General features: G+C 42.0%; 1 protein-coding gene across 2 annotated transcripts in view; it reads left to right on the top strand.

The window, feature by feature from the left end:
* The window catches only part of LOC129702689 (X-linked retinitis pigmentosa GTPase regulator-like), a 76,470-nt gene that overhangs the window by 17,400 nt on the left and 31,985 nt on the right, over positions 1–27,085 (top strand). For both annotated transcript variants that reach the window (XM_055644596.1, XM_055644595.1), the window contains exons 2-12: positions 278–403; positions 567–659; positions 872–934; positions 3,187–3,345; positions 7,769–7,918; positions 10,911–11,069; positions 13,508–13,663; positions 18,988–19,112; positions 19,560–19,751; positions 21,535–21,724; positions 26,788–26,888. In XM_055644596.1, the coding sequence (XP_055500571.1) occupies positions 278–403; positions 567–659; positions 872–934; positions 3,187–3,345; positions 7,769–7,918; positions 10,911–11,069; positions 13,508–13,663; positions 18,988–19,112; positions 19,560–19,751; positions 21,535–21,724; positions 26,788–26,888 (1,514 nt within the window). The remainder of the gene's footprint in view (positions 1–277; positions 404–566; positions 660–871; positions 935–3,186; positions 3,346–7,768; positions 7,919–10,910; positions 11,070–13,507; positions 13,664–18,987; positions 19,113–19,559; positions 19,752–21,534; positions 21,725–26,787; positions 26,889–27,085) is intronic.

Below are 27,085 nucleotides of genomic sequence, written 5' to 3'. Positions count from 1 at the left end.
CACTCACCTTTTGTGACATAAATGGTTGTTAAAAAATATATAAGATTGTGGGAAATAAAAACATTGTGGAGGCAATTGTTATTTTTTAAATTAATATCACATTTGGATCAAATTAACTAAAAATAATCCAGATAATATGTAGGTATCTCTTGGCTCCCCGCTGCACATCTTTAATTCATCTTGGAGAATCTTTGAGAATTTAATTTATAATCTAGTTGAATAGAATACATGATGTGATTCATTAATTTTTAATTAATTTACTTATTTTGTATTTCAGATTCAGGAGCTGTATTTACATTTGGTAAAAGCAAATTTTCAGATAATGTCCCCAGCAAATTCTGGCTGAAAAGTGACATAGCTGTTACAATCAGTTGTGGGGATGAACACACTGCGCTCATAACAGGTAGGTTGGTGGTTCTATTGTGAATTTATATACCTCTTTTCTATGGCCATGAACATTCAATCCTAAACAAATGATGAAGAAAAATGCACAGATAATTCAGTGTTGGAAAATATGGAGTCATGGGTAAAAGCAAATATTCACATAATACACTTTTTTTGGACAGAAAATGGCAAGTTGTACATCTTTGGGAGCAACAATTGGGGCCAGCTAGGCTTGGGAACAAAGAACACTATGAACAAACCCACTTGTGTGAAAGGTATGTTCTCTTGCAATAATAATAATTTAAGGATGATATTTAGTTCTCATTTGCATAATCATTATGTTTGAGTTGAAAACAAAATTTAAACTGACCTTTGGGAGTTAATTATATATCTTTTAACCATATATTTCAGATTGACAAATATACATGTTGTAGATTTAAAATGAGAACATTACAGCATTTCTTATTCGGTATGTGCCTTATTTTAGCTCTAAAGTCGGAGAGAGTGAAACTTGCTGCCTGTGGGAGAAACCATACACTGATCTGGACAGGTATGATAATTGACCGGTGAAGCTGGCTGTTTAATGGTTATAAATTTATGTAATTTATAAAATTAATTGATAATATTTATAAAATTGTGTATTTAATGGTTATAAATCCAAAAGATTTATTTTGCAAATCCACATCAATTATGAAATCCACTAGAGAACCATGTTAATGTATTGAAATCCTCGTTTTTGTGTACACTTCCCATTTACTTTTGTATAAATGTCCCCATTCCACTGTCCAGACTGGGAGGAAATTGTTCATTTCCACTGCTTATGTTGGATTTCCATATTCCTGAGGCTATTCTGGAAAGTAGCATCAGCTTTCTAATTGTCAATTCTTATATCTATCAAGTATAGAATCTCCACATATATTTTATCTGCATAATCTGACCACTCTTGTTTGTTGATTTTTGCCTGTATAAATGCATCCACAATCTTAACGGGCCCCCCTTTAGAATCTCTATTATAGCCCCTCCTTATCTCTGCCATCTTACAAATAATAAATATGCTGCAGGATTCATAGACAATCCCTTCGGATTTACAGGTTGTTGTGTAAGAAGACTGAGGATTCACTTGAGGACATTTTATTTGTTGCACTTTCCTTGTGAAGCATGGGCATAGGAATTCGCAATGATGATTTTCATTATATTATTGGGTCAAAATGTCCTGAGAAATTCCAGCTGCACCAGGTTTGACTTCTTATGGGGCTAGTGGTGGAGTGCCAACTTTCATCAACTTTTTTAATGGATTAAGGAATTTGTCAGTTAAATCTGATGCGGATTATTTGACCCTATTCAATACGACGGACAGGAACAGGTGTTCTGTGAAAGGTAATTTACCTTTAGTTAACTTTGTTAACACATGTATTTACACCAGAAACGTTGTTATCCTGCATTTTGCATTCTGACATACTCTAGTATCGATGGGAATGATTGTGGGTGGGGTAGGGAGGAGAGGAAAGGGTAGCGTGCAGTGTTGAGGGAGCTGCTGGGGCAATGGAGGTGGAAGGTCAGGAAACAAAAGAGATACCCGGTCATTGGAAGACCAACATCAATGGAGCAGTCTAACTGGAGGGGTAGCGCCAAGGCAAAACCCAGGTCAACTTATCAACGGAAAGCCCGGTCAACTCTTGATCTGCAGTTGTCAAATTTGTCAAATTCTGCATTAGGGCTTTTATTGTAATTTTATTTTATTGTAATTATTACCGAATGCATTAATTTTGAAACAATTAAAAATAATTAAAATTATAGAAACTGGCCATTGGGAACATACAAAAATCTACAAACCTGTACGTCTTTGGAGTGTGGGAGGAAACCAGAGAACCCGGAGAAAACCCATGCGGTTATAGGGAGAACACACAAACTTTGTGCAGACAGCACCTAGGGTCAGGATCGAACGCAGGACTCTTGTGCTGTACGGCAGCAACTCTACCACTGCTCCACTGTGAGTGGAGCATACTATTTTCCATCAGAAAGCCCAGTCGTTTGCAATGCCAAGCAGATTAGGTTGAAGCTGGCATTGTGTAGCAAGATGCCATAAAAAAAATCAGTTCCAGATATTTGTGAATCTAATGGGCTTGAGACTGGTCACTTCACTGGTCACTTGAGAAAAACATTTTTCACACAGAGAGTAGTAAATCTCTGCAACTCTCTGCCACAGAAGGTAGTTGAGGCCAGTTCATTGGCTATATTTAAGAGGAAGTTAGATGTGGCTCTTGTGGCTAAAGGATCAGGGGGTATGGAGAGAAGGCAGGTACAGGATACTGAGTTGGATGATCAGCCATGATCATATTGAATGGCGGTGCAGGCTCGAATGGCCGAATGGCCTACTCCTGCACCTATTTTTAACGTTTCTATGTTTCCGGGAAATTCCAGGCTTTGCAATTCAATATGCACGTAATCTGCAATGTTTTCCAATTAAGCACTTGTGCTGTTATTTGTAATTGGAACTGTCTGGTTATTTTTGCCTTGAATCTGTGGTCACTTTGGTTAACTGGAGCATGGAGCACAACTCCATAGACTTTCATATGGATGCATCAGCATATCACAAAGTGCTGGATGAACTCAGCTCAGCGGGTTAGGCAGCTCGTTGTGTTTTCCTCAGGATGCCAACATCTGCAGTCTTTTGTATCTCTGATGTCTGAAGAAGGATCTCGACCAGAAATGTCACCTATTCCTTTTCTCCCGAGGTGCTGCCTGATCCGCTGAGTTACTCCAGCACTTTGTGTCTACCTCTGACCTCAATGTGTGTTACAGAGCAAGGAAATATCTATGCAACTGGTGACAACAGTGAAGGACAGTTGGGCCTAGGTGATAATCAAGAAAGAACAACATTTCAACGTGTGGAGTACTTCACGGGCAAAGGAAAGATCAAACAGCTGGCTGCTGGTTCAAATATTTCCGCAGCCTTAACTGGTGAGAGATTTTGACATATTCAGGCTTGGCAATGTTACTAACTATTCATAATTCATTATTTATTATATTTTATCAATTCATTTGTGGGCATTGCAGTAAGGTCAACATTCCATATTTGTTCCCAATTGGTTTTAGGTGCCATTAATGCACTATGATCATCTGCAGTGTTTTGGCAAATGTACTCCCAGGTTGCTGTTGGGTGGGAATGTTTGGGTGTCTGTCCCCAGTGAAGGCATAGCAATATTTCCAAGTCAGATGGTGTATGAGTTGGATAAACATCTGTAAGTACTGTTATTTCTGTATGTGAGCTGCCCTTGCTTTTAAAAGTGAAACCTAAACGTTTTGGGAGGATGTTGATAAGGAACACCGGGAGAATAGCAATTTATGGATGATATACAAATATACACATAAATATACAAATTGGCGACTTACCATCAGCCATGGAGGGGAGCTTCGACCGCCGGCCCTGCGGTCTGCGGTGCTTCTGGCTGCGGCGCGGCGGGAACTTTAAACTTTAAATCTCGACCGCCGGCCTGTGGCCTACACCAACTTAAAGCCGCGGTCTCCGGTGGGGAAGAGCCGATCCTGGACTTACCTGGACTTGTACCTTGTCCTTTTACCATCCGGACGCCCGCAGCAACGGCTGCGGAGGGTTGAGGTCCCGACCACGGGGGAAAATGGAGGAGGACTGGCCAAATTGTGTGCCTTCCACCACAGTGATGAATGCTGTGGTGGATGTTTATGTTAAATTTTTATTGTGTTTTGTGTGTGTTCTTTATCATTGTACCGCTGCTGACATATTCATTTCACTTGCACTTTATGTGCAATGTGACAAATAAACCATATTGTATTGTATTGTATTGTATTGGGGGTAGGAGTAGACTATTGAGGCTCGTGAGCTTGTTCTGCATTTGAAAATATCAAGATTGATTGACTGCAAGCTTATAGAATCATGCAGCGTGGAACCAAGCACTTTGGCCCATCTTGCCCATGCCGACTAACGTGCCCCATCTAAACTAATCTCACCTACTTGATTTTGTCCCATATCCCTCTAAACTTACCCTATCCATGTACCTGTCTAAATATCTCCTAAACGTTGCATTATCTTTTCATTCTTATCTATCTTACTTTGCCCCATTACAAGAAGGAATGTCTCGACCCAAAACGTCACCCGTTCCTTCTATGCAGAGATGCTGCCTGTCCCGCTGAGTTACTCCAGCATTTTGTGCGTATCTTCAATATAAACCAGCATCTCCAGTTTCTTCCTACACAGGAGCGGTTTTGGAGAGGGTGCAGGAGAGGTTTACCAGAATGCTGCCTGGATGAGAAGGTAGTAGCTATAAGGACAAACTTGGATTATTTTTTCTGGTATGTCAGAGGTTGAGGGATGACCTGTTAGAAGTGTATAAAATTGTGAGAGACATAGATAGGGTAGACAGTCAGAATGATTTTCTCAGGATAGAACTATCATAGATGAGAGGACATACCTTTAAAGTGTAAGTGGCAAGGTTTGAAGGAGATGTGCAGGACAAATGATGGGTGCCTGGAATGTGCTGCCAGGGAGGCAGATATGATAATGGCATTTAAAAGGTTTTGGATAGACACATGGAAATTCAAGAAATGGAAGTGCCTGGGATCACCGAAAGGCAGAGGATATTATCTTAATTTAGCTTCATGTTCGGCACGGACATTGTGGGCTGAAGGGCCTGTTTCTATGCTATATTATTCTATGTTATATTCATTCCCTTGCCTATCAAGAATCTATCTAAGTCTGCCTTAAGAATACTCAAAGACACCTTTTCCACCACTTGTGGCTCCACAGAGAGTTCCAGACACATGGCCTCTGAGAGAAGAAACCATACTGGAGAATGTAGAACAAAAAACAAAGTGCTGGGGAACTCAGCAAGCCAAGTACTTCTATGGAGGGAACTGACAAACAATGTTTCATTTGGAAGTCCTCTTCATATCAGAATTCAATCCTGATCATTGTGAGATAATGCATTTTAGAAGGACCATTGGGACATGCCCAAGGAATTTTATGACCCTGGGGAGTACTGAGGAATTGGTGTACCTGTCCACGAATTCTTGAAAATTGAATCATAGGTAGATCAGATGATTAAGAAGACATATGACATACCATCTTAATAATCTGGGACATAGTGTTTAAGAGCATTGAGTTTACAGTACAACTATGACTGCCAATCACCCCCCCCCCGGGACACTTATTATTATTTATTCAAATCATTTGCTATGTCGCTCTTCCAGGGAGATGCTAAATGCATTTCGTTGTCTTTGTACTGTACACTGACAATGACAATTAAAATTGAATCTGAATCTGAATCTGAATCTAAACTATATAAAACATTAACTAAGCCAAAGCTGAAGTACTGTGTTCTGCTCTGTTTGCTTATTTAAGTAAAAATGTGATAGGACTGCAGAGGGTGAGGAGAATGTTGTCAGGGATGAAGCACATGGTGTAGTTAATGAGAAACCTCCCCCCCCAGTAGAAATGGCTATAAACGGAGGATTCTGCTTTAATGTAATGGGTAGGAGATTTGAGGATTTTTTTTCCTCTCTGAGGGTATTTGATGGTTTAAGATCACTGAATTCTCAATGATTTGCCGAGTCCAATAGTAGCGTTTAAAATTTTGTACTTAGGCACAGCCTTCTTCTCCTCGTGTCCATCTTGTTACAAATGTTGACCCCGCTGTCATCGTCCGTCCTGAAAAGGACGCAAGCTTCCGGCGACAATCAGTGGAGGCCATCACTTGTCGCAATAGATGATGATGGTAGCAGAATTAGCTCAGGATATTTCCAGTTTCCAGTTTCCAGCCCCCCGATGTGGACGCTTCTGCGATGGGGCCACTTAGGCACAATGATTATATCAGTATCAGTATCAGTATATCTTTATTGTCATTTCCTGAGTACTCACATACCCAGAGGAAACAAAAAAACGTTGCTCAACCAGTGTCCATTCAGTGTGCAGTACAAATAACAACAAGTAAATAGAAATAGAAATACATATATCATGAACAAATTAAATTAAACACTCTACTCTCTACTAAACATCAACAGGCGTTCCGATCGACAGCTGCTGCAGTGTGTCCAGGTTATGGCATCAGAACAAAGCATTAAATACCTGTAGACCTTGACTACCAACTGAACATATCATAACTAACAAAACAAAGAAACTACGGAATTACGACTAAAAGACTGAAAATGACTAGCAGGCAAAAGATACGGGTCATTCAACTAACAACTTTCACACCGAACACACTGCTGAAAAACAGGCTTCCTTATATATATAGGATGATTAGGGTGTACCAAGCACCTACGTACTATGAAGAGACCATTGTTTTAGGTTCTTATCAGATGCAACCTTGAGTTCACAGGCTGTTCCTTGCCACCATGTTTAGCAAACCTGTTCCCACGCAGTTAACATTCTTTTAAAAAATAAACTAACCCAATCAGTTCCCTGCAAGGCCCTACATATGTTTTTCACAACAATGCCTGTGGGGATGGTAGAGATAGATACTTATAGTTACTATTTGGCATTTAAAATGCCAAAGATAAACAGCTATAAACCAAATGCTGAATGATGGGATTCATGTAGACAGCCATGGGCACTTGGGTAAACATAGAAAATAGGTGCAGGAGTAGGCCATTCGGCCCTTCGAGCCTGCACCGGGTACTGGCATGGCCTCCTCCTGTGCTGCATGACAGTGATTTATCATACTGGGGCTCTGATGGAGTCAAGTTTTGGGTGGGTGATAAGGGATGCTAATAAAACACTTTTCCCTGGATGGGGCAAGGACTGTATTATTTCTATTGATTTTGTTGTGTAAAAGCTGGACAGTGGAGATTGAATACTTGGATGATAATCACCCAAACCTTATATTTTATTGGCCTCAATTCCATTCAGGAGCAGCTTCTTCCCTACAGCCATCAGGCCTTTAAACACAACGTCCTCCAAATAAGCTCTGAACTGCATAGGCTTGGGGGCAATTGTCTTGTCATTTTGCACTATTATTGTGTGTGTGGGTCCGTGTGTGTGTGCGCGTGCGTGCGTGCATGTGTGTGTGTGTTTTATGTGTTTACATATTCTATTGTGGTGTTCAGTTTGGGATATATGACAATAAAACACTCTTGACTCTTAAATTATGACTTGTCCATTAATACGTCTACATTATTGCCTACTGGTTCTTCCCACTCATTAATCGCATATGTACACTTAGCTTCTCCGGCAATGCCTATTTCTAGTTTAACTGGACTGGAATCTGTTAATGCAAGAGTTACTTTGTGACATGCTGTCGTCAATTAGTGGATACAAACTATTGCAGAGTTGTGGAATACTGAAAAAGGATGAATAACTTTTCATGAACTGTAAAGTTGTTTTAATTAATTTCATTTTTATTTTGTTTAGAGGATGGGAATCTCTTCATGTGGGGTGATAACTCTGAGGGGCAAATCGGCCTTGGTTCGGAAACCAGTGCCTTTCTACCACGTCAAGTAAATGTTGGCAAAACCGTCTCCTGGGTTTCCTGTGGATATTACCATTCTGCTCTTGTAACGGGTATGTATCAATGACAGCAAATATCCTGGGCTATAAAGAGAATAGCCCTTTTGGGTGGGGGCAGGCGAGCAATGATCCTGTTGCTCTCAATAACGTCTTTGTTACCTCAATTGACTTTGCTTGGCGCATTGCAAATACGAAACACAATATAATGCTCAAATTTAGCAAATCTGCTACTCAAATTCATTTTTGGCTTGAAAAACGAAATTGGAGAAAAGTATTTTTTCATGAGATATCAGCCTGGTTACATGGGTCACTATAATTATAAAAAGACAAAGTTCTGGAGTAATTCAGCGGGTCAGACAGCATCACTAGAGATCTCACAGACGGCTGAGGAAAGGTGACATTTCAGGTCAGGATCCGTCTTCGTGTCCCGACCCAAAACATCACCTGCCTATGTTCTCCAGAGATGCATCCTGTCCTGAGTTACTCCAGCACTTTGTGTCCTTTTTTTTGGAAGCCACCATTTGTAGTTCACTATAATTAATTTTGATTATGTACTAAATGTACGTCACTCCTATGCTTAAAATTGTTCACAACAGCCAGTAATTGCCACTCTCCAAATCCAGCTGCAAATTTTAGATAAAGGGCTAGGCCTGTATGTGGGGAATAGAAATGATTCATAATTTGAATTGCTACTTGAACCAATGCACAAATGAAACTTTGGAGATATGTTATGTTGAGGTGTGACATCGAGTCACACAGTGTGGAAACGGGCCCTTCTGTCCAACTTGCCCACAACGTCCAACACGTCCAATCTACACTAGTCCCACCTGCCTGTGTTTGACCCATATCCCTCTAAACCTGTCCTCGCCATGTACGTGTCTAAATGTTTCTTAAACATTGCAATAGTGGCTACCTCAAATACCTTCTCCGGCAGCTCATTCTGTACATCCACCACCCTTTGTGTGAAAAGGTTCCCCCTCAGATTCCTATTAAATCTTTCCCTCTTCACCTTAAACAATTGTCTTCTGGTTCTTGATGCACCTACTCTGGGCAAGAGACTGTGCGTTTCCCCATCTATTCCTCTCATGATTTTGTACACAACATCTCTGTAGTCACACTTTGAAATGTGAGTACTCTAAAAGATATTACATAGTAGATCACAATTCCTGTTAAACAATCATACAACATGAATGTTTAAGAAGGAATTGCAGATGCAGGAAAATCGAAGGTAGACAAAAGTGCTGGAGAAACTCAGCGGATGCAGCAGCATCTATGGAGCGAAGGAAATAGGCAACGTTTCGGGCCGAAACCCTTCTTCAAAATGAATGACAGGGTAAAAAAGAAACTTTTTTCCAGGATTTCCAATTTTAATTCGATATCTGAATGCGGTGGATTATTTTGGTCATGCAGTAATGGAAGAAAGCATTTTAAACTAAACTTCTTGCTAAGTATTGTCATGATGGGGTTCATGTAATTAACATTCAAATTATCACTATTTTCGGTAATACAAGCAAATGAAAATGAATGATAAATAACTTTACATAATTTTATGTTCTTCCTACTACTTTTCAGCCTAAGAGTTATTCACTTTATATATATTTAATGGCTCACATAGAGTAGATTAACTTGGTGTTCTAAAGCTCTCGGGTGGACATATGTTTACATTTCAAAATAATTGTAGCTTTTCTTTCCAACAGAAATAGATGATTATAAGTTTCTGGTGTTACAAAGTAAGATTAAGAAAACTTTCGATCTTCCCAAAGTTTAGTTGGAAGAAATTGATGCATGAATGGAGTTTGAAATTGGACAATGTATCTGACTCTTTACTGGAGCATCAATGGCCAAGGTTTGAGCTGAAGCTGTGAGTTATCCATGAGTGAGAGAGTCTTGGAGACGTTTCCAATAGTGGGAGGCCATAGCCTCAGAATAAACGGACGTACCTTTAGAGAAGAGATGAGGAGGAATTTCTTTAGTCAGAGGGTGGTGAATCTGTGGAATTCAAAATGCTGTGGAGGCCATCAATGGATATTTTTAAGGTGGAGATTGATAGATTCTTGATTAGTACAGGTGTGAGGGGTTATGGGGAGAAGGCAGGAGAATGGGGTTGAGCGGGAAAGATACATCAGTCAGCGGGCTAGATTTGATGGGCCGAATGGCCTAATTCTGTTCCTATAACTTATGAACTTATCACTGTACATGTGGAAATTGTTATACATTTTGGATGAAGTTGCCAAGGAAGGAAACAAGATTGTGGAGATAATAGTGCGCGCATGTGAAGCAAAGCCATTGTTGATGGTTGTTCGACAGCAACCAGTTAGAAGTGCACCACGCCAAATGAGTTTGGTACTATCCAGCATGTCAGAGCCAGAGAGGAAATGGATGATATGGCTAAAGGATGCAGATGGATGGAGAAGGACTAAGGGAGAGAAAAATCTGATAAAATATCATCAAATGACATAATCTCAACATCTCCCTTATAAACTCTCATAATCTGATGAAATATCACTAGTCTATGACTGGATGGGAACATGAATGGTGAGTTTTTTTCAAGAATGTCAACATAATATATCACAATTTTGTGAGGTTAAAACATTCAAGGATTTTGAAGATGAAAGGAAGTTCAGAGATTGGATGATAGTTTGCAAAAATGGAAGCATCACAGTTTTAGGGTTTTTTTTGGGTAGATAGATGATAATAAGAGAGCAAGAAGAGGAGATGAACCTATTAACTATAACATGTTGGCCAGGAAATGAAAGCGGATATTCATTACTTTTGTGGGAATAAAATGGAGGTAGTAGGTGGTGATCACATGGACAAGATGAATTCAGAGAGGACTTAAGGGGCGAGAGGAGTGAAACTAGACTTGGATGAAAGTTTGGAACTGGACAACATGAGAAATTTGACTAAGTAGATTAGGAGAAGGAAGGGAGACAGCAGAGCAAAAAGTCCTAACTTTAGTGACAAAAATGCTAACTGTTTGCAGTGCAACAATTAACATAGCAACTGTAACTGGATTACCACACATACTTGTATTACTTCTTCATAGGTGAAGGAGAGCTCTACACATTCGGAGAATCTGATAATGGGAAACTGGGATTACCACTTGGTGAGACGATAAATAATCGGATCCCACAGCCTGTGAATAATATTTCAGGAAAAGTCAAACAAGTTGCATGTGGGGGTGGTCACACTCTTATTCTTACAGGTATGCTTGTCAAAAGGTTGAGATAAAAATCACCGTTAAATTAATTGTGCACAACGTTTCAACCTTGTTCCAAATATTACCTTAAATAGTGGTTTAAAAAAAAATTGCTTCACTATCTGCTCATATCCGCAAGGTCGCGATTTGCGCCTTGATCCCGGCAGTTACTCGGTCTGTATGAAATGCAGTGTAGGAGAGGTGTATTGACTGTGTGGGAAGAACTTTGGAAGTGATTGGCCACCAGTCTAAAAAGCCGCTGTGTCTCCCTGTCCCTGGGATAGTAGGGGGCGATCAAACAGCACAATACCCCCCTCCCCCTCCAACTCCAGAGGAATCCTCTCCCCGATGGGCCGCTACGGCGACAAGTGGCAGTTTGCCCACAGCCCGAGCTGCGCCACCCCAAGAACAAGAAAGACGTACCTTGCACACAGTCAGCTTCTGCCCCTACGTGTTCCCCTGGAGTTGGAGCGGGGCTGGGCTGGAGTTGCTGCTGGCTGTGGGTCTCTGGGATCTCCGTGCTTGCAGTGGGCCTGGGGGTCGGTGTCCCGTTGGTCCTGACGTCTCCGGCCACCCCCCTGGACTGGAGCTGAGACTGGGAACTGTACCGCCCTTGCCCCCTCCCTCTGCAACTGCAAACAACCCCACTCTCCTGCAAGAGCGGTACAGTTCCCGGAGGATAGCAGGTGGCCGGAGACGTCAGGACCAACAGGAACCTGCTCCCCGATGGGCCCCTACGACGCCCCGAGCTGCGCCCCGTCATCCGCAACCCAGGTTCCTCTGTAGTTGGAGCGGGGCTGGGCTGGGCTGCTGCAGGCTGTGGGTCTCTCGGTTCTCTGTGCTTGCGGTGGGCCTGGTGGTCGACGTCCAATTGGTCCCGACGTCTCCGGTAACTGCACTGAACTGCTGCCATCGCCGATGTGAAGACAGTACAAAGCCCCCGCTCCGGTGCAATGAGCTGGGAGCTGGAGAGGGGAGGGATGGGGTCACACACATGGCCGGGAAGCAGAGGGGTGTAGATGGGGTGAAATTGAAGGGAGCGACAATCTGCTGCTGCCTGCACGCTGAATTGAGAAGTTCCCACGCAAGACTCACGATACACTGTGTATCGTGAGTCTACCGTGGGAACTTTTTAACTCAGCGGGCAGGTAGCAGCAGATTGTCAATTATTAACCCTCCCGCGCATTATACCCTCACCTTCTCTTTTATGAATGGGGATTTAGTTCCCCTTTCTTCGAGGACCGACCGGAGGTTCCGCTGTCACCTCTGCGGGCCGCCCTCGGTGAACGTTTTCAAGGACCTTTCTTCAAGGACCGAAAAAATGTCCGCTATTCGGAGGTTTTCGTTATTTGGATCTTCGGATAAAAGGTTGTGCACCTGTATTTTAAAATCCTTAGTTTGTGCATTTGTCAAATTATTGGATTTAATGAAAATTGTTTTTCATAATGAGTTTGAGATTAATGTGTGAATTATTCAAATTTCTTTGGTATTTCTGCAACCCAAATGTTCTTCCATGTATTGAATGTGTTTCACCAATCCTAACAATTTGTAACAGCATCAGCATAGTAACAGACTTCTAAAATCGTATCTATTGGAATTTTATATACCGGGTTTCTCGTAAAAGTCTAATTTGTTAAATTTTAAAATAATTTGGAAAGGAAACTAATATACCAAAGGGAAAATGTTGGACCTGTTTATTCAGTTAGGACAATGGTGTTTAACACATGTTAAATAAAGCAGTCTAAAAGACAAAGCAGTATAACTTTTCACAGACCAGATTACAAATGACACATAACAGCTTGTGATAATCTGTCCATGCAGTGACATTTTTTGTTGAATCACCTGATTTGGCGCCATTTCCAGTCTGCGTGCTAGGCCTTTTGGAGCAGTCCATTCCAGACGAGCCCCAAGCTGTGGTTCTCTGCGGTCCTTCCTAATCACTTTTGACCTTATTTCAGACCAATTTCATACTTCCATATTTTACGCCCTTTTTTTTTGTACATTGTCCTCTAGTTTTCATTACCTCTTCCCATATAACATTTCACATTCCTCATCAGTAAATTTCATGGGATACCCATCTGTCCATTCCACCAGCTGGTTTTAAACTCATTAAAATCCATTACCATCCTCTCCATGATCCACCCATGCCTCCATGTTTTATGTAGGTTTTTAATTTGGAAATTTTGCCCTTGTGCCCAACCCAAACCCATTAGTAAACGAAAGACCAAATTTCCTGTGTTGTTTCAGATGATTTTCAAGTAAATATTTTCATGTGCAAAATGGTGCTGAAATCCTTTATGACTGATGCAAAGGGACACAGTATTTCTTGATTTTAAGATTTGTTTGATAAAAGATTATATTGGCAACATTTCTGTCTTACCGAGTTGTTTTGTTTACTCTTGTGTGCCACTTCACTCCATATCCTGTATTTGATCTTTTTACAGAGCAAGATGTATATGCATTTGGCTTTGGACAATTTGGTCAATTAGGACATGGCACATCTGTATTTGAGTCTACACTGCCAAAGGTTGTGGAAGACTTGAAGAAAAAAAAGATACGATTTATTTCATGCGGGGAGAACCACTCTGCTGTAGTGACAGGTATGTGATATCATTGTGTTGCCGTTCAAAGTTTTACTCATGTTCACTTCTCCCATGTATTGAATACAAACTTTCATCCATCTTTGTCAATGCAATGCCAATGTCAATGGCGGCATCCTTTATGGTGGCAGATCCTTGCTGACCTTAAACCCATAGATAGACACAAAATACTGGAGTAGCTCAGCAGGGCTAGGCAGCATTTCTGGAGAAAATGAATAGGTGATGTTTTGGGTAGGAACCCTTTTTCAGACTGAGAGTAGAGATTTGGAGGGTTGGTGGATGGGTGGGTGGGGAAAAATAAACTGGAGGCGATAAAAGGCCAGAATAAATCAGGGCCATAACAGATGACCTCAGGATCACTTTGAAATGTGAGTAACACCTCGAAGATATGAGATTCGTCCTAGCAGATAAAGCAGACCAATTCCTAAAGATTTGGTCTCCTTTTATCGACTTATTACAAGTCTATGGTGCAACATAACCCTGGAAATTAACTGTTTCAGAACTGGGTGAGGGGTGTGGAAAGATATGAAGCAGGTAGATCCCTTTTCTCGTTTATTTTTTTTCTGTTTTGTTTTCTTATTATTTAAATTTTTATTTTTTTTCTTCTGTTTTTTCTCGTTTTTTTTTCCTCTCTATATCTTTACGGGTTCTTTCTATCTATTCTTTCACGAACTATCAATATCACTACTTTACTTAACTTTCTCTTTCCTTCTCTTTTCTGCTTCTGTTACTTTTCTATTATTAAATTTAAAACACGAAGTTGTAGCAATGTTACAAAATTTTGAGATTTTAAAGATCAAGTGTTTAATTTATCCCAGCAGATAAAGAGCATAAAAAGAAGTTTAATTTGACACCTAATTCACTTTCATATCTTCAGTATTAAAAAAGTTATGGCCATTTTCATACTCGGATATTGGCATCTTGTTCCCTATTGCTTTTTCATTGACTTAACACAAAAGCTGTGATCGAGAACATTTAAAAGCCGATAACTTTCTTAAAATTTAAGAGAACTGAAAGAAATTTTCAGTTATTATAGATTGAAGCATTCTGAAACAAATATGAAACAATCTTACGTTGATTGACTTGAAATTAAAGCATATAATTAGTTAGTTATCTAATTGTAGCTAATTACAAAATTCAATTACTAGATCTAAACATCTAACCATTTCTTAAGAATAGATTAACATTTTTAAATAACCTAAGTGTCCAAATAACATTCACACAAGAATTCAGAATATAACAATTTTTAAATCTCATTGTCATGGGTTTATAGGCCAAATGGGAATTTAATGTTTAATACCTGTAAATTAATGGCCATTTAAATCAGCTTGCGAGTGGGATTTTCTGGAACAGGACCATTTGGAACGTTCAGGATGCGGTGAATTTATTCCCCCGTATCGGCAGCAAATACACTGCTGGTTCTTCGGGGGGAAAAATCACCGTTTCGCAACTTAAAATGTGAATTAAATACATCTTAAGAAACACTTATTCATAAAAGTAAACTACTTTCTTTTACCTGGTCCTCCATAAAATCCGTCCCCATTGTCGGCATTAACGGCTTCAGAAGCTGATTTTAAAATAATTCCAGCGATTAACTTGTCGGGTGAATTAAAAAAACAACCACACAGAACTGCCGTAGGATCGATTCTTTAGCAACATCTTGCACTCCAACAAAATATAATTCAGGACCAGGTCGGGAAAAAAACCCCGTTTTAACCCCGCCCCCCCTCAAAAGCGCCAAAATCGCGCACACGGCCAGTGGCAGAATTGCAGCACCGCTGAAGGTAAGTTTTGTAACATACCTAGAAGTTGTACACAAAATGTATTATGTTATACACGGTTTATACTACTTCTAATAAAGATAATTATTTTTAAAAAAAGAAATGTGAGTAACTTGAAAGATATTACACAGTAGATCACAATTCCAAGCGTTATATTCCTTGTATAGAGACCCACCTACCCCTTTGCGTAAAATGGTCAACTGGATCTGGGGACATTCAATTACTAGCTGATGTGATTAATTTCAAGCATGTCAGTGAGATACACTTTGTTTAGTTTATAATATTCAAAATTGATGATGGTGACACTGCTATCGAGGCTGATTCCTCTTGAACAATCATGCAAAATGAATGACAGGGAAAAAATGGGCACTTTTTTCCAAGATTTACTATTTTATTCGATATATCTGAATGTGGTGGAATCTTTCGGTCGTGCAATAATGGAAGCAAGCATTTTAAACCAAACTTCTTGCTAAGTATTGTCATAAGACAACTCTAGATCTTCCCAAAGTTTAGTTGGAAGAAATTTATGCATTAATGGAGTTTGATATTGGACGATATATCTGACAATTTACTGGAGCGTCAATAGGCAAGGTTTGAGCTGAAGCTGTGAGTTATCCACGAGTGAGAGAGTCACGGTGGCGCAGCGGTAGAGTTGCTGCCTTACAGCAAAATGCAGGGCCAAAGACCTGGGTTTGATCCCGACTACGGGTGCTGTCTGTATGGAATTTGTACGTTCTCCCATTGACCTTCGTGGGATTTCTCCGAGATCCTCGCTTTCATCCCACACTCCAAAGACGTACAGGTTTGTAGGTTAATTGGCATGATTAATTGGCTTGATAAAATGTAAAAACTGTCAAGTATAAAATTGTCCAACTTCCAGTGCTGAGTGATGCTCCACCTAGAGCTTTTCAGCGTTACTACATCCAGACCCAGATCCAATCTTGGAGTCCTCAATAGTAGGAGGCCATAGAATAAAAGGATTTTTTAAAAGAGCAAATCAGGGCCACAACAGATGACCTCAGGAAGGGTCGAGCCCATAATGGCCCTTTGTTGGCTGGGGAAGGTGTGATAACATGAGGGATACAAGGATGTGAGCAATGGAACTGGTAGGATGACTAGGGCGAGGAAGGAGAGAGGAGAGGGGAGAGCGGAGGGAATGCACGGGTTATGTGAAATTAGAGAAATCAACGTTTATACCGCTGGTTTTGTAAGCTGCCCAAGCGAAATATGAGGTGCTGTTCCTCCAATTTGAGTGTGGCTTCAGAGGTGTGAATCCGATCGCAGGTGGTGTGGATATAGGGGTGTCTCCATCATTCTAGGACAAATAGAAAATAAAATAATTTAAAAAAACATAAGCCTTTTTTACTAATAAAAATGTTTAATTAAACAATTATTTTCATGGCTCCCTTTCAGCCATCATGCTGTTTCCCTGCAATCCCCTCGCTGGCTCCTGCCCCTCTCCCCCATGGCTCTTCCCCGACTTTTCTCCGAGCTCTCTCACCCCCCCCCACACACCCCTCTCCCCCCCCCACCACCCCCCCACACACAACCCCCCCCCCCCAACCCCCCCGCCCCCCCCGCCCATACACCCAGCCCCCCTTGCACATGAGCCGCGCCCTTGCAGTTAGGGGCTATGGGTGAGTGGTGGAATATTGCATTGGGGGAACGGGTTTCGTTGGAGGAACGGGTGAGTAGTGGAATATTGCTTTGGGGAATGGATTGCGTTGGGGGACCAGGCCTCCTATGTGACTGGGACCCAACAGGTCCCACTCAGTCTAGTCTTAAATCATATTTTCCCTCATCAGAATCGGAATCAGAATCACACTTTGCAACATATGTGGATTTTCATTGGCCAGGTCAATCATACAATTAAAAGCAACAGATCACTCAAAACACCACATTTTAACATGAACATTGACCACAGTGACTCCTACACATTCCGCACAGTGATGGAAGGCGAAATAAAGTTCAAGTCTCTTCCTTTTGTTCTTCCTCGGTCGTGGGCCTCGAGCCCCCGTTGACGGGATGATCTTGACTCCCGTAGCCGGCGGCGTTCGGGCCCTCCGTGTCGAGGCGATCAGCTCCCGCATTGGGGGAATGTCAGCTCCCCCGCGCTGGGCGATCGAACCTTGCGTCAAGGCTGGTCGAGCCGCGACGTTGGAGCTTCCCGACTAGCCTCTCCCGACTGCGCGATCTTGATGTTAAAGTCCGCGATGGTCGCGATCCCAGGCAAGGGTCAGCTCCGATGTTAAGTCCGCGCCCGGCGGTGGGCTCACGACAGTCCGAGGAGGCTTCCAGCTCCATCTATGAAAAGCCGCAAGCCCGGAGAATGTGAACTGAAAATTGATCACATCTCCGGGAAGGTAAGAGCTTGAAAAAAAGTTTCCCCCGATCCCCTCCCCCCTCAAAACAAACCGAAGAACATTAAAACAAACTTTTAACAAACTAAAAAATAACAAAAAGAAAGAAAATACGAACAGACTACCGGCAGGGCAGCCATCTCCCCGGCGCCCCTGGTGGTCTCATACACAAGGTGATGGCATGAAACCTTGCCCATAAGACATAGGAGCAGAAATAGGCCATTCGGCCCATTGAGTATGTTCCGCCAATCAATCATAGCTGATCTATTTTTTCTTTTCAACCCCATTCTCCTGCCTTCCCTCCGTAACCATCAACGTGCTAGATCAATACTTCCCGTTTTATGATGTCAGCGCTTTTTCTTGATGACCCTAAATTATTTCATCTAGCTCCCTCAAGTAGTCTATTCTTGACCAACATGAATGTATGCCAGTTATTTAGATACATAATCATTAAACATTTGGGTACAATGCCCTGTCCATCACACTAATGTTTGATCATTCGCACATATTTTGACATTGCTATTAAAGTGATGAAAAGCAAAACAATGACGCTTAACATTTTAGATGTGTTAGTACGCCATCACATAAAAAGCACTGGCAAATTAAATTTAACTCCGACAAGTGTGAGGTGTTGCACTTCTGCATGTGAAACAAAGGCAAGACTTACACAGTAAATAGTAGAGACCCTGAAAGTGGTGAATCAGGTGGACAGTGTTGTGGAGAAGGCATTTAGCATGTTTGCCTTCATTGGGAGGGGTTGGGACATCATGATGCAGCTGCACAGGTCATTGGTGAGACCATACTTGGAGTACTGTGTGCAGTTCTGGTTGCCCACCAAGAGGAAAGATGTAATTAAGTTGGAAAGGGTACAGAAGATTTTCAACAGTATGTCTCCTGGGCTTGTGGGTTTGAGCTATAGGGATAGATCGGATAGGCTGGGACTTTTTTCTTTGGAGTGTAGAAGGTTGAAGGGCGACGTTATTCAGATGTACTAGACCTTGAGGGCAATGAATAAAGTGAAGGCTTACAGTCTTCAGGATAGATGATTCTAAAACTAGAGGGCATAGGCTTAAGGTGAGAGCGGACAGATTTAAGAAGGACCTCGGGGGCAGCTTTTTCCAACCAGAAGGTGTTGCTTAAAGGCCGATTGCTACTTATATTTATGTGGTGTTTTTTCTGGTAGATAATGGCCTTCTGTACACCTTTGGTGATGGGCGACATGGCAAGTTGGGGCTTGGTGAAGAGAACTTTACCAATCAATTCAAACCTACGCTTTGCACCAGATTCTTGAAGTTAGCAGTCCAATCGGTAAGCAATTAAAGACTTTTGATGTTGCCACAGTAATTCCACTAATTTTGAAATGCCATATTGTGTCCAAATGAACTGTGATTGTGCTCTCAAAGAAAAGACTGTACATGATTGCAATCAAGTGTCCACAGTACACTGATAAAAGGTACAACATTTAATGCAAAGATATAATTTGAAGTCTGATAAAGTCTGATTAAAGATAATTCAAAGGTCTCCAATGAGGTAGATGGGTTAGGACAGTTGATGACAGGACAGCTGGGAAGAAACTGTTCCTGTTAAGAGACGAATAAAATGTTCTGAGAGACAAATTGTAGTATCAGTGCTGGTATCCATTTATTTCCTAACTGTTTCAGCCAAAAATGCTGTTTTGTTCAATGTTTATGGAATTGTTTTTCATATGTATAGATGGACACAAGTAACCAAGTGCTGTCCTTGCTTTTTTTGTAGGTTGCTTGTGGAGGATGCCACATGCTCGTACTTGCCATCCCCAGGCCATCGGGCTCAGAAAACATTGTGATTGAAAGTGATGACAAGAACAAGAACTATTTAACTGATACTTATACCATGACAATGGGCGATTCATTTACAACTAACACATTGAATCGTTCATTATCGGCACGAATTAGGCGGCGTGAAAGGGTACATGTAGAACTGCATTTATCATCCTATGAGATACGAATTCCACCTTTAACACTTCCATAATTTAGTGGCAAACTGTATCCCTTGGTTGAAGAATCCCAAACCCAATGCTGTAAAGTGTGGGATATTGTGTGCAGTCTACAGGAAGGATGTGGTGGCAGAGATGGTTTACCAGAATGTTGCCTGGATTAGATGGTATGAGCAACAAGGCGAGTTTGGCCAGACTCAGATTGTTTTCACTGGAACGCCAAAGATTGAGGGGAGACCTGATGGTACATAAAATTATGAGGCATAAATACGATTGAAAGTCAGAATCTTTTTCCCAAAATGGAATTATTAAATATTAGAGTGCATGGCTTTAAGGTGAGAGTGGCAAAGTTTAAAGGAGAGGTGCAGGGCAAGTTTTTTTTAGTGTAGAATCTGGTGGGTATATGGTATATGCCGCCTGGGGTGGTCGTGGAGGCAGATACGATAGTGGCATTTAAGAGACTTTTGGATAGTCACTATGGAATATGTGCCAGCAGGTAAATGTTAGTCTTGTGTTCGGCACAGACATTGTAGGCTGAAGGTCCTGTCCACGTGCTGTATTGTTCTATGTTTTAGACAAGATTCAGTGTAAGAGACTTAGAACAATGTGATTGAGGCAGAAATCAACTAACATTCAAGATCATATTGGGTAAATAAATGGAAGAAAGTGGAGTGAGATGATATAGGAACACAATTTGACTGGGACTGATAGTGAGTGTGGAAAATGGTGACATAGCCTGCTCGGGCCAAACGGCCTGTTTCTGTGTTTCAATGGCAGGTTTGATATTGATGTCATATTGAATTTTGGCAGCTTACTTTCACAAAGGAAGAAAATTCCAGAATTAATCTCAATACTTTAACAACTGTTGTGAGTGTGAGATTACATTAGGCATTAGACAAATGGAGTATGGAAGAGAATGTTCCCTGTTGTGTCTTATCATCATGTCTCATCATGTCTTCTGCCAAAAATTAATGACTGGAAGTTGATCCTACTGGGAGTACTGGGGATTTTCAAATTAATAATAGAAGCTTTTGCAAATTTTAGTTTAGAACTTGGTGAAAGTGGTTAATTGCATGGTATTGCAATGTTCCTGAACTTTTGTGTGCAGTTTTGGTCTCTTAATTTGAGGAAGGATATTATTGCGATTGAGGGAGTGCAGTGTAGGTTCACCAGGTTAATTTCCGGGATGGCGGGACTGACATATGATGAAAGAATGGGTTGACTGGACTTGTATTCATTGGAATTTAAGATGAGAGGGGATCTTATCGAAACATATAACATTGTTGAAGGATTGGACAGGCTAGATGCAGGAAAAATGTTCCTGATGTTGGAGGAGTCCAGAACCAGCGGTCACAGTTTAACAATAAGGGGTAGGCCATTTAGGACTGAGATGAGGAAAAGCTTTTTCACCCAGAGAGATGTGAATCTGTGGAATTCTCTGCCACAGAAGACAGTGGAGGCTAATTCACTGGATGTTTTCACGAGAGAGTTAGATTTAGCTCTTGGGGCTACGGGAATCAAGGGATATGGGGGGGGGGGGGGGGGGGGAGGGGGAAACAGGAACGGGGTATTGATTTGAATGATCAGCCATGATCATATCGAATGGCGGTGCTGGCTCGAAGGGCCGAATGGCCTAATCCTGCACCTATTTTCTATGTTTCTATGTTCGTCAGCAAACTTTTAGAGCACTGCTCTATAAGTCTAGATTTAAACAGTAATACATTAAACTTTATTTACATTCAATTTTGTTTTCAGGAAAGATCTCCAGAGCAGTTTGGTCAGATGGTACGTACACTGCCTCCAATTGGAACTGGTATCATAACGCCTTCTTTGCCGGCCAGTAGTAACACAATTCCTGGAGAGAAAATTATTGAAAAAAAAATCATTGTTCCAAAGCCAATTATTAATGTTCAAGTTTATGAAAAATCACCAATGTCCAACATAAGTAAGCACTTATTTCAGATTTCCAACATTTGTATTTTTTGTTAAATTGAAGATAATGAATGACTCTTGTATCTCCTCTGGGAACCTTTTTTTTGCGCAAGTGCTACCTGACGTTGTCTTACACTATTATCCCTTTTGTTATGTAATCTTTGCAGCCTTCCACCAAATCATTAACCTTCCCTTTTGCTCTCTCCTTCTCGCCTCTGAATCTTTAAATATGTTTACATCTACTTTCTGAAGAAAGGCCATTCTTGAAACATTAAATCTGTTTCTGCCTCCATAAATGAGCAGTTCCAGCATTTCCATTTTTATTTATTTCTCTCCTGTATTGCAGTGACTGAATGAGTAATATTACATGAAATTACTGAAAGTGTTTAGAGAATGCATACCATGTTTTCCATTTGCTAAATACCATGCTGATAAAATGCTGCTGCAAAATGAATAGGCTAAGTCATGTTAGCTGTGCGTTGTTGTTTTAAAGGGAACTACCACTATTCAATTGCTCTCAGTTAGATAAATCTTGTACTGGCATCTGTCACTCCTCTCCACATGATTCCATTGACAGAGCTTGATTGCTTTGGGATCAGCCATGCGATTCATCCTCTAACCAATGCCACTTAGTTCAAGTGTAGGATTAGAGACCCCATTCATTTGTTATTTGCATAGAACCTAGAAAACTATGCTAAGGATCTGGCCTTTTGGCACATCTTGTCTGCGCTGAGTTTGATGCCAAGTTAAACTAGTCATCTCTGCTCGCACATGATCCCACCATTCCCTGCAAATTTTTCTCAAAGCTCCTTAAACGCCACCGTTCTATCAGTCTCCACCACCACCCATGGCAGTGGATTTGAGGAACCTACCAGCATCTGTGTAAAGAAAATCTTGCCCTGCACATCTCCTTTAAACTTTGTCTCTCTCACGTTAAAGCTATGGCTTTAACGTCTTTGTTAAATGTCTTTGACATTTCCAACCTGAGAAATAATTGGTAATTATTAATGTCGTTAAATATCAGATACTATATAACAACAGTTATAAAACTTTTAAACCATTGATACTGTATGCATCCAACATGGATGTTCATCCAGCTGTGCCTCCTGTGATATGTTGACTGGATGTTACAGGGTGTGGCGTCAGCAATACTCTACCTGAGGCTGACTTGATAGTGAGATCTTGCTGTTCTTAGGATGCCTGTATCTGATCCAAGAAAGTGTACGAAGGGAGGCAGGATTAGTAGCCAGTTGAGTAATTGGATTTTTGGTACACTAGAAGAATAATGTTTGAATTGGTTTGGTGGAAAGAGGTGTTATTTATGTCAGCTCAGCTCTCCATCTTTAAGTTGACACAGAACTTTCTACTGTAACTTAAAGCTTAATTATTGTTGTTTAAAGTACATTTTCAAACTAGTTTTGCATCATTCAAAGGTTCTTTAATATATAATGAAAGGTACTTTATCAAATGCTTCACACTACTGCCAATGCATTTTGACCATTTAATATAGTTTACTAGACAAAGTGCAGACCCAACTCTCTGTTCCCCCAACGTGCCGTTGTGGGCGGGGGGAGGCGGTATACAGCGTCACACACTAACTATCCCCCGGCCCCCCCCCCCCCCGCACTCACGCTAATTACCCCCCTTGATATTATATTAATATGCTCCTTTGACCCCATAACCACCCTATCTACTGACGCATAGCCCCCAACTTGCAGTCACATCTAGAGGGGGGGAGGGGGGGGGGGGGGGGCGAGCGGGGGGGTAGAGAGTGAGGGCAGAGAGAGAAGAGGCAGAGACACAGAGAGAGACAGACACACAGAGAGAGGGGCAAGAGGGGATAGGGGAGAGAGAGGGGGGTGCTGAGAGGGGGGTGAGGGAGAGAGGTGGGGAGCAGGGAGGGGGAGGGAGGGTGGAGGGAAGAGGGTAGGGGGTGTGGAGGGGGGAGGGGGTTTAGGGGAGGGAGGAAGGGTGGGGGGGAGGGAATGGAGGGGAGTAGGGAGAGAGAGAGAGAGGAGGAGAGAGAGGGGGGGAAGGGGGGGGAGAGAGAGGGTGTGCTGAGAGAGGGGGGGTGAGATGAGGGGAGGTGGGCAGGGAGGGGGAGGGAGGGAAGGGGGTAGGGGTGTGTGGGGGGAGGGGGATTTAGGGGAGGGACGGTGGGGCAGGGAGATGGATGGGGAAAAAAAGAAGGGGGAGAGAGGGAGGGGGGGGGGGGGAGAGAGAGGAGGGGGGGGGGGGGGGGGGGAGGAGAGGGGGGGAGGGGGGGAGAGAGAGGGGGAGACGGGAGGGAGGGGGGGGGGAGGGGGGGGGGGAGGGGGGGGGGAGAGAGGGGGGAGAGGGGGGGGGAGAGGGGGGGGGAGGGGAGAGAGGGAGAGAAAGGGGGGGAGAGAGGAGGAGAGGGAGAAGGGAGGAGGGAGAGAGAGGGAGGGAGGGAGGGAGGGGGAGAGAGAGGAGGAGAGAGAGAGAGAGAGAGAGGGGGGGAGAGAGAGAAGAGGCGGGGGAGAGAGAGGAGAGAGGGGGAGAGAGAGAGGAGAGAGGGGGAGAGGAGAGGGGGGAGAGAGAGAGAAAGAGTGAGGGATAGGGAGCGAGAGAGAGAGAGTGCCTTTTTAATTCAACCCAAACAACCATTTGCAGGCAGTGCTTTTTTACTTCAAACTAACTATATTTTCATTTTCAAACCAAATTAAGGGTACTCACAGTGCTGTAGACATTTGTTCAGTGTCATTCAGAGCTCAGAGTGACAGAGACTAATTGACAGAGCTCCAGCTTGCAGAGACTAATTGAGGCACACCACTTCCTGGTTTTATAGTCCCTTCCCCTGTCTCCAGCGGGGGCAGCAGAGAGAATGGGGAATTTAGTAGAAACATTAATATCTCTGTCATATTTCATCGACGGGAAATATCCTCAGCACACATACGGCGGAGGGGGGCTCTGAGCGAGGTGGCCAAAAATGACGGCCGTAGGTGGCGGCGTTCTCTCGGAAATCGCAGCACAGATCGCCGAAACCGGTCAAGAACAGAGTTTTAGTAATATAGATTAATATAAAGTGATGGCAAAATAACTGAATAATGAAAAAGAATTGATGGGTTGTTTTGTGACGGTACCAGCATTCTGGCACGTATAAATGTAAACGTCATTAGTTCGTTTTCCAGCCACATTTATTAATCGTGCCTGGCGACACCCTTTTGTTTACTAAAAAAAGCTCTGGATGTGATGTACATTTTGCTAAGACTTGGCACAAACTAAAGCACCAAAAATCCATCAACCATAGGATCTAAAAAAATAAATCTACCAATTGTTTGTAAATAGTAAATTGTGCTTCACCAATTGAATTGAATTTTTGGATCAGAAATGCTAGATGATTAAAGAAAAGTTTAACATGGTGACTCAAAGCATGAAGAGTTTTGACTGAGTATATAAAATAAATCTAAAGTGGTAGTAGGATTGGTAATCAGTGAGAGCAGGTAAAATATAATTGGCTAAAGAGACAGGGTGACATGAAGAAATCAAACATTACACTACTCCTGTCATTGTTTGATTGAAAGGGCAGATTAAATATATTTTATTAACTACTTTCAGAAGATAATTTGAAAAATGATTGATTAAGTATAATTGACTGTTAAACTGTCCCAGGGACGTGGCTGGTTCTTCTGGGTAAATTGTTTTAGTTTTGGAGAATATGCATAGAAACAGAACGCCAACCTTTGATCATCCATTCACACTAGTTCGATGTTATTCTACTTTCCCATCCACTCACTACACACTGGTGGTAACCTATAGAGACCCACAACTCCGCACCTCTTCTCAAAGTCAAAGTCATTTTTATTTGTTACGTGCACCCGAAGGTGCAGTGAAATGAATTTGTCAGCAGCGCTACACTTAAAAAAAAAAAAAAAAGAACACACTTTACACAATAGAATTTAACACAAACATCCACCACAGCATTCTTCACTGTGGTGGAAGGCAATAAAGTTCAGTCAGTCCTCCTCCTTTGTTCATCCATGGTCGGGGCCATATTTGAGTCACCGCTACGGATGGCCCGATGTACAGGCCCTCTCGTCGGGATGATCAAAACTCCGACGTCAGGATGGTCAAACACACTCTGTGGCCTGGAGTGCCCGAATCGGCACTTTCCTACTGGAGACCTCAACTTCAGGATATTATAGGCCGTAGGCCGGCGGTTGGAACTCTTCTCCAGGGATCCCCGGCAAGGGATCCCAGGCTCCGGTTGGTAGGTCCACACCCCGCCCGCGGCTAGAAGCTCCGCAGACCACAGCTCCACGATGTCAAAGTCACCAGGCCAGCATTCGGAGCACTCCTCTCTGGCGACCCCCTGCAAGGGTTCGCCTGCTCCGCCATGGAAAAGTCCACGCTGTGCCTGCTGCTGATGCTCTGGGCCCAACTCTGGGAAAAGCCGCTCCAATCCAAGCTGTTAGGTCGCGAGGGAGGCGACATGGAAAAAGTCGCCTCTCCGTTGAGGAGGCGACCAAAAGCGGTTTCCCCCTTCCACATCTTCTGGATGTGGAAGGAAATCAAAGGACCTGGAGGAAACCCATGAGGTCACAGGAAGAATGCTGCCTCCATATAGACAGCACTCAAGGTCAGGATCAAACCCGGGTTTCTAGCGTTGCAACTCAGATGCTCTACCAGCTGTACCGCTGTGTCACTCAACCTGTCGATCACGCATTAGATTTTTACACAGGATTTGTAGTGTCCTTTTATATCATTGTTCTCAAATAATTTTGTTGACAAATCATTCAGAATTTTAAATTTATAATGAGACATATGCATTTAAAAAAAGCTACGGTATTATGTATATGAATGCAATTCATTTGGAACCAATTTCTGATGCATGGCTCAGCCATCAAAGCAACACAAATGTTAAACTGTGATCTACCCAGAATTATTATTTTGTCTCATGTCTTTGTGCATTCTTAAACACATGATAACTAAGCATTGGTTAAATTAAGTTCATTTGAGCAATCTGTGGTCATTCCGAATAGCAAGTTGTACTTCATATGTATTTTATTTATTTATATCAAATTTTAATCAAATTCATACAATTATTTCCAAAAGACAAAGAGGTCAAGGATGCCCAGAAAAGTTTAGCTGAAGCAGAATCCGAAGAAGAGGAAAGCGATAAAGGTCTTGGGGAAACAATTGATCCATTAAACATGGTAAAGTAAAATAGTGAAAGGTTAAGAACATATTATAGATGGTCAAGAATGTACTGTGGAAATTTGATGAACAATTAACAAATAAAAATGAGGGATGGTAGATTTTAGATGGAGGAATACGGAGGCTACTTATGTTAGTTTGAAAAATTAAGCAATCGGAAAGATAAATAATCACATTGGAAATTGATAAGGCCATA

The sequence above is a fragment of the Leucoraja erinacea genome, chromosome 13, assembly GCF_028641065.1.
Source record: "Leucoraja erinacea ecotype New England chromosome 13, Leri_hhj_1, whole genome shotgun sequence".
In the NCBI taxonomy this organism is placed as follows: Eukaryota; Metazoa; Chordata; class Chondrichthyes; order Rajiformes; family Rajidae; genus Leucoraja; species Leucoraja erinaceus.
The sequence above is the reverse complement of the archived record's forward strand: the minus strand, read 5'-3'. Positions and strand labels throughout refer to the sequence as shown.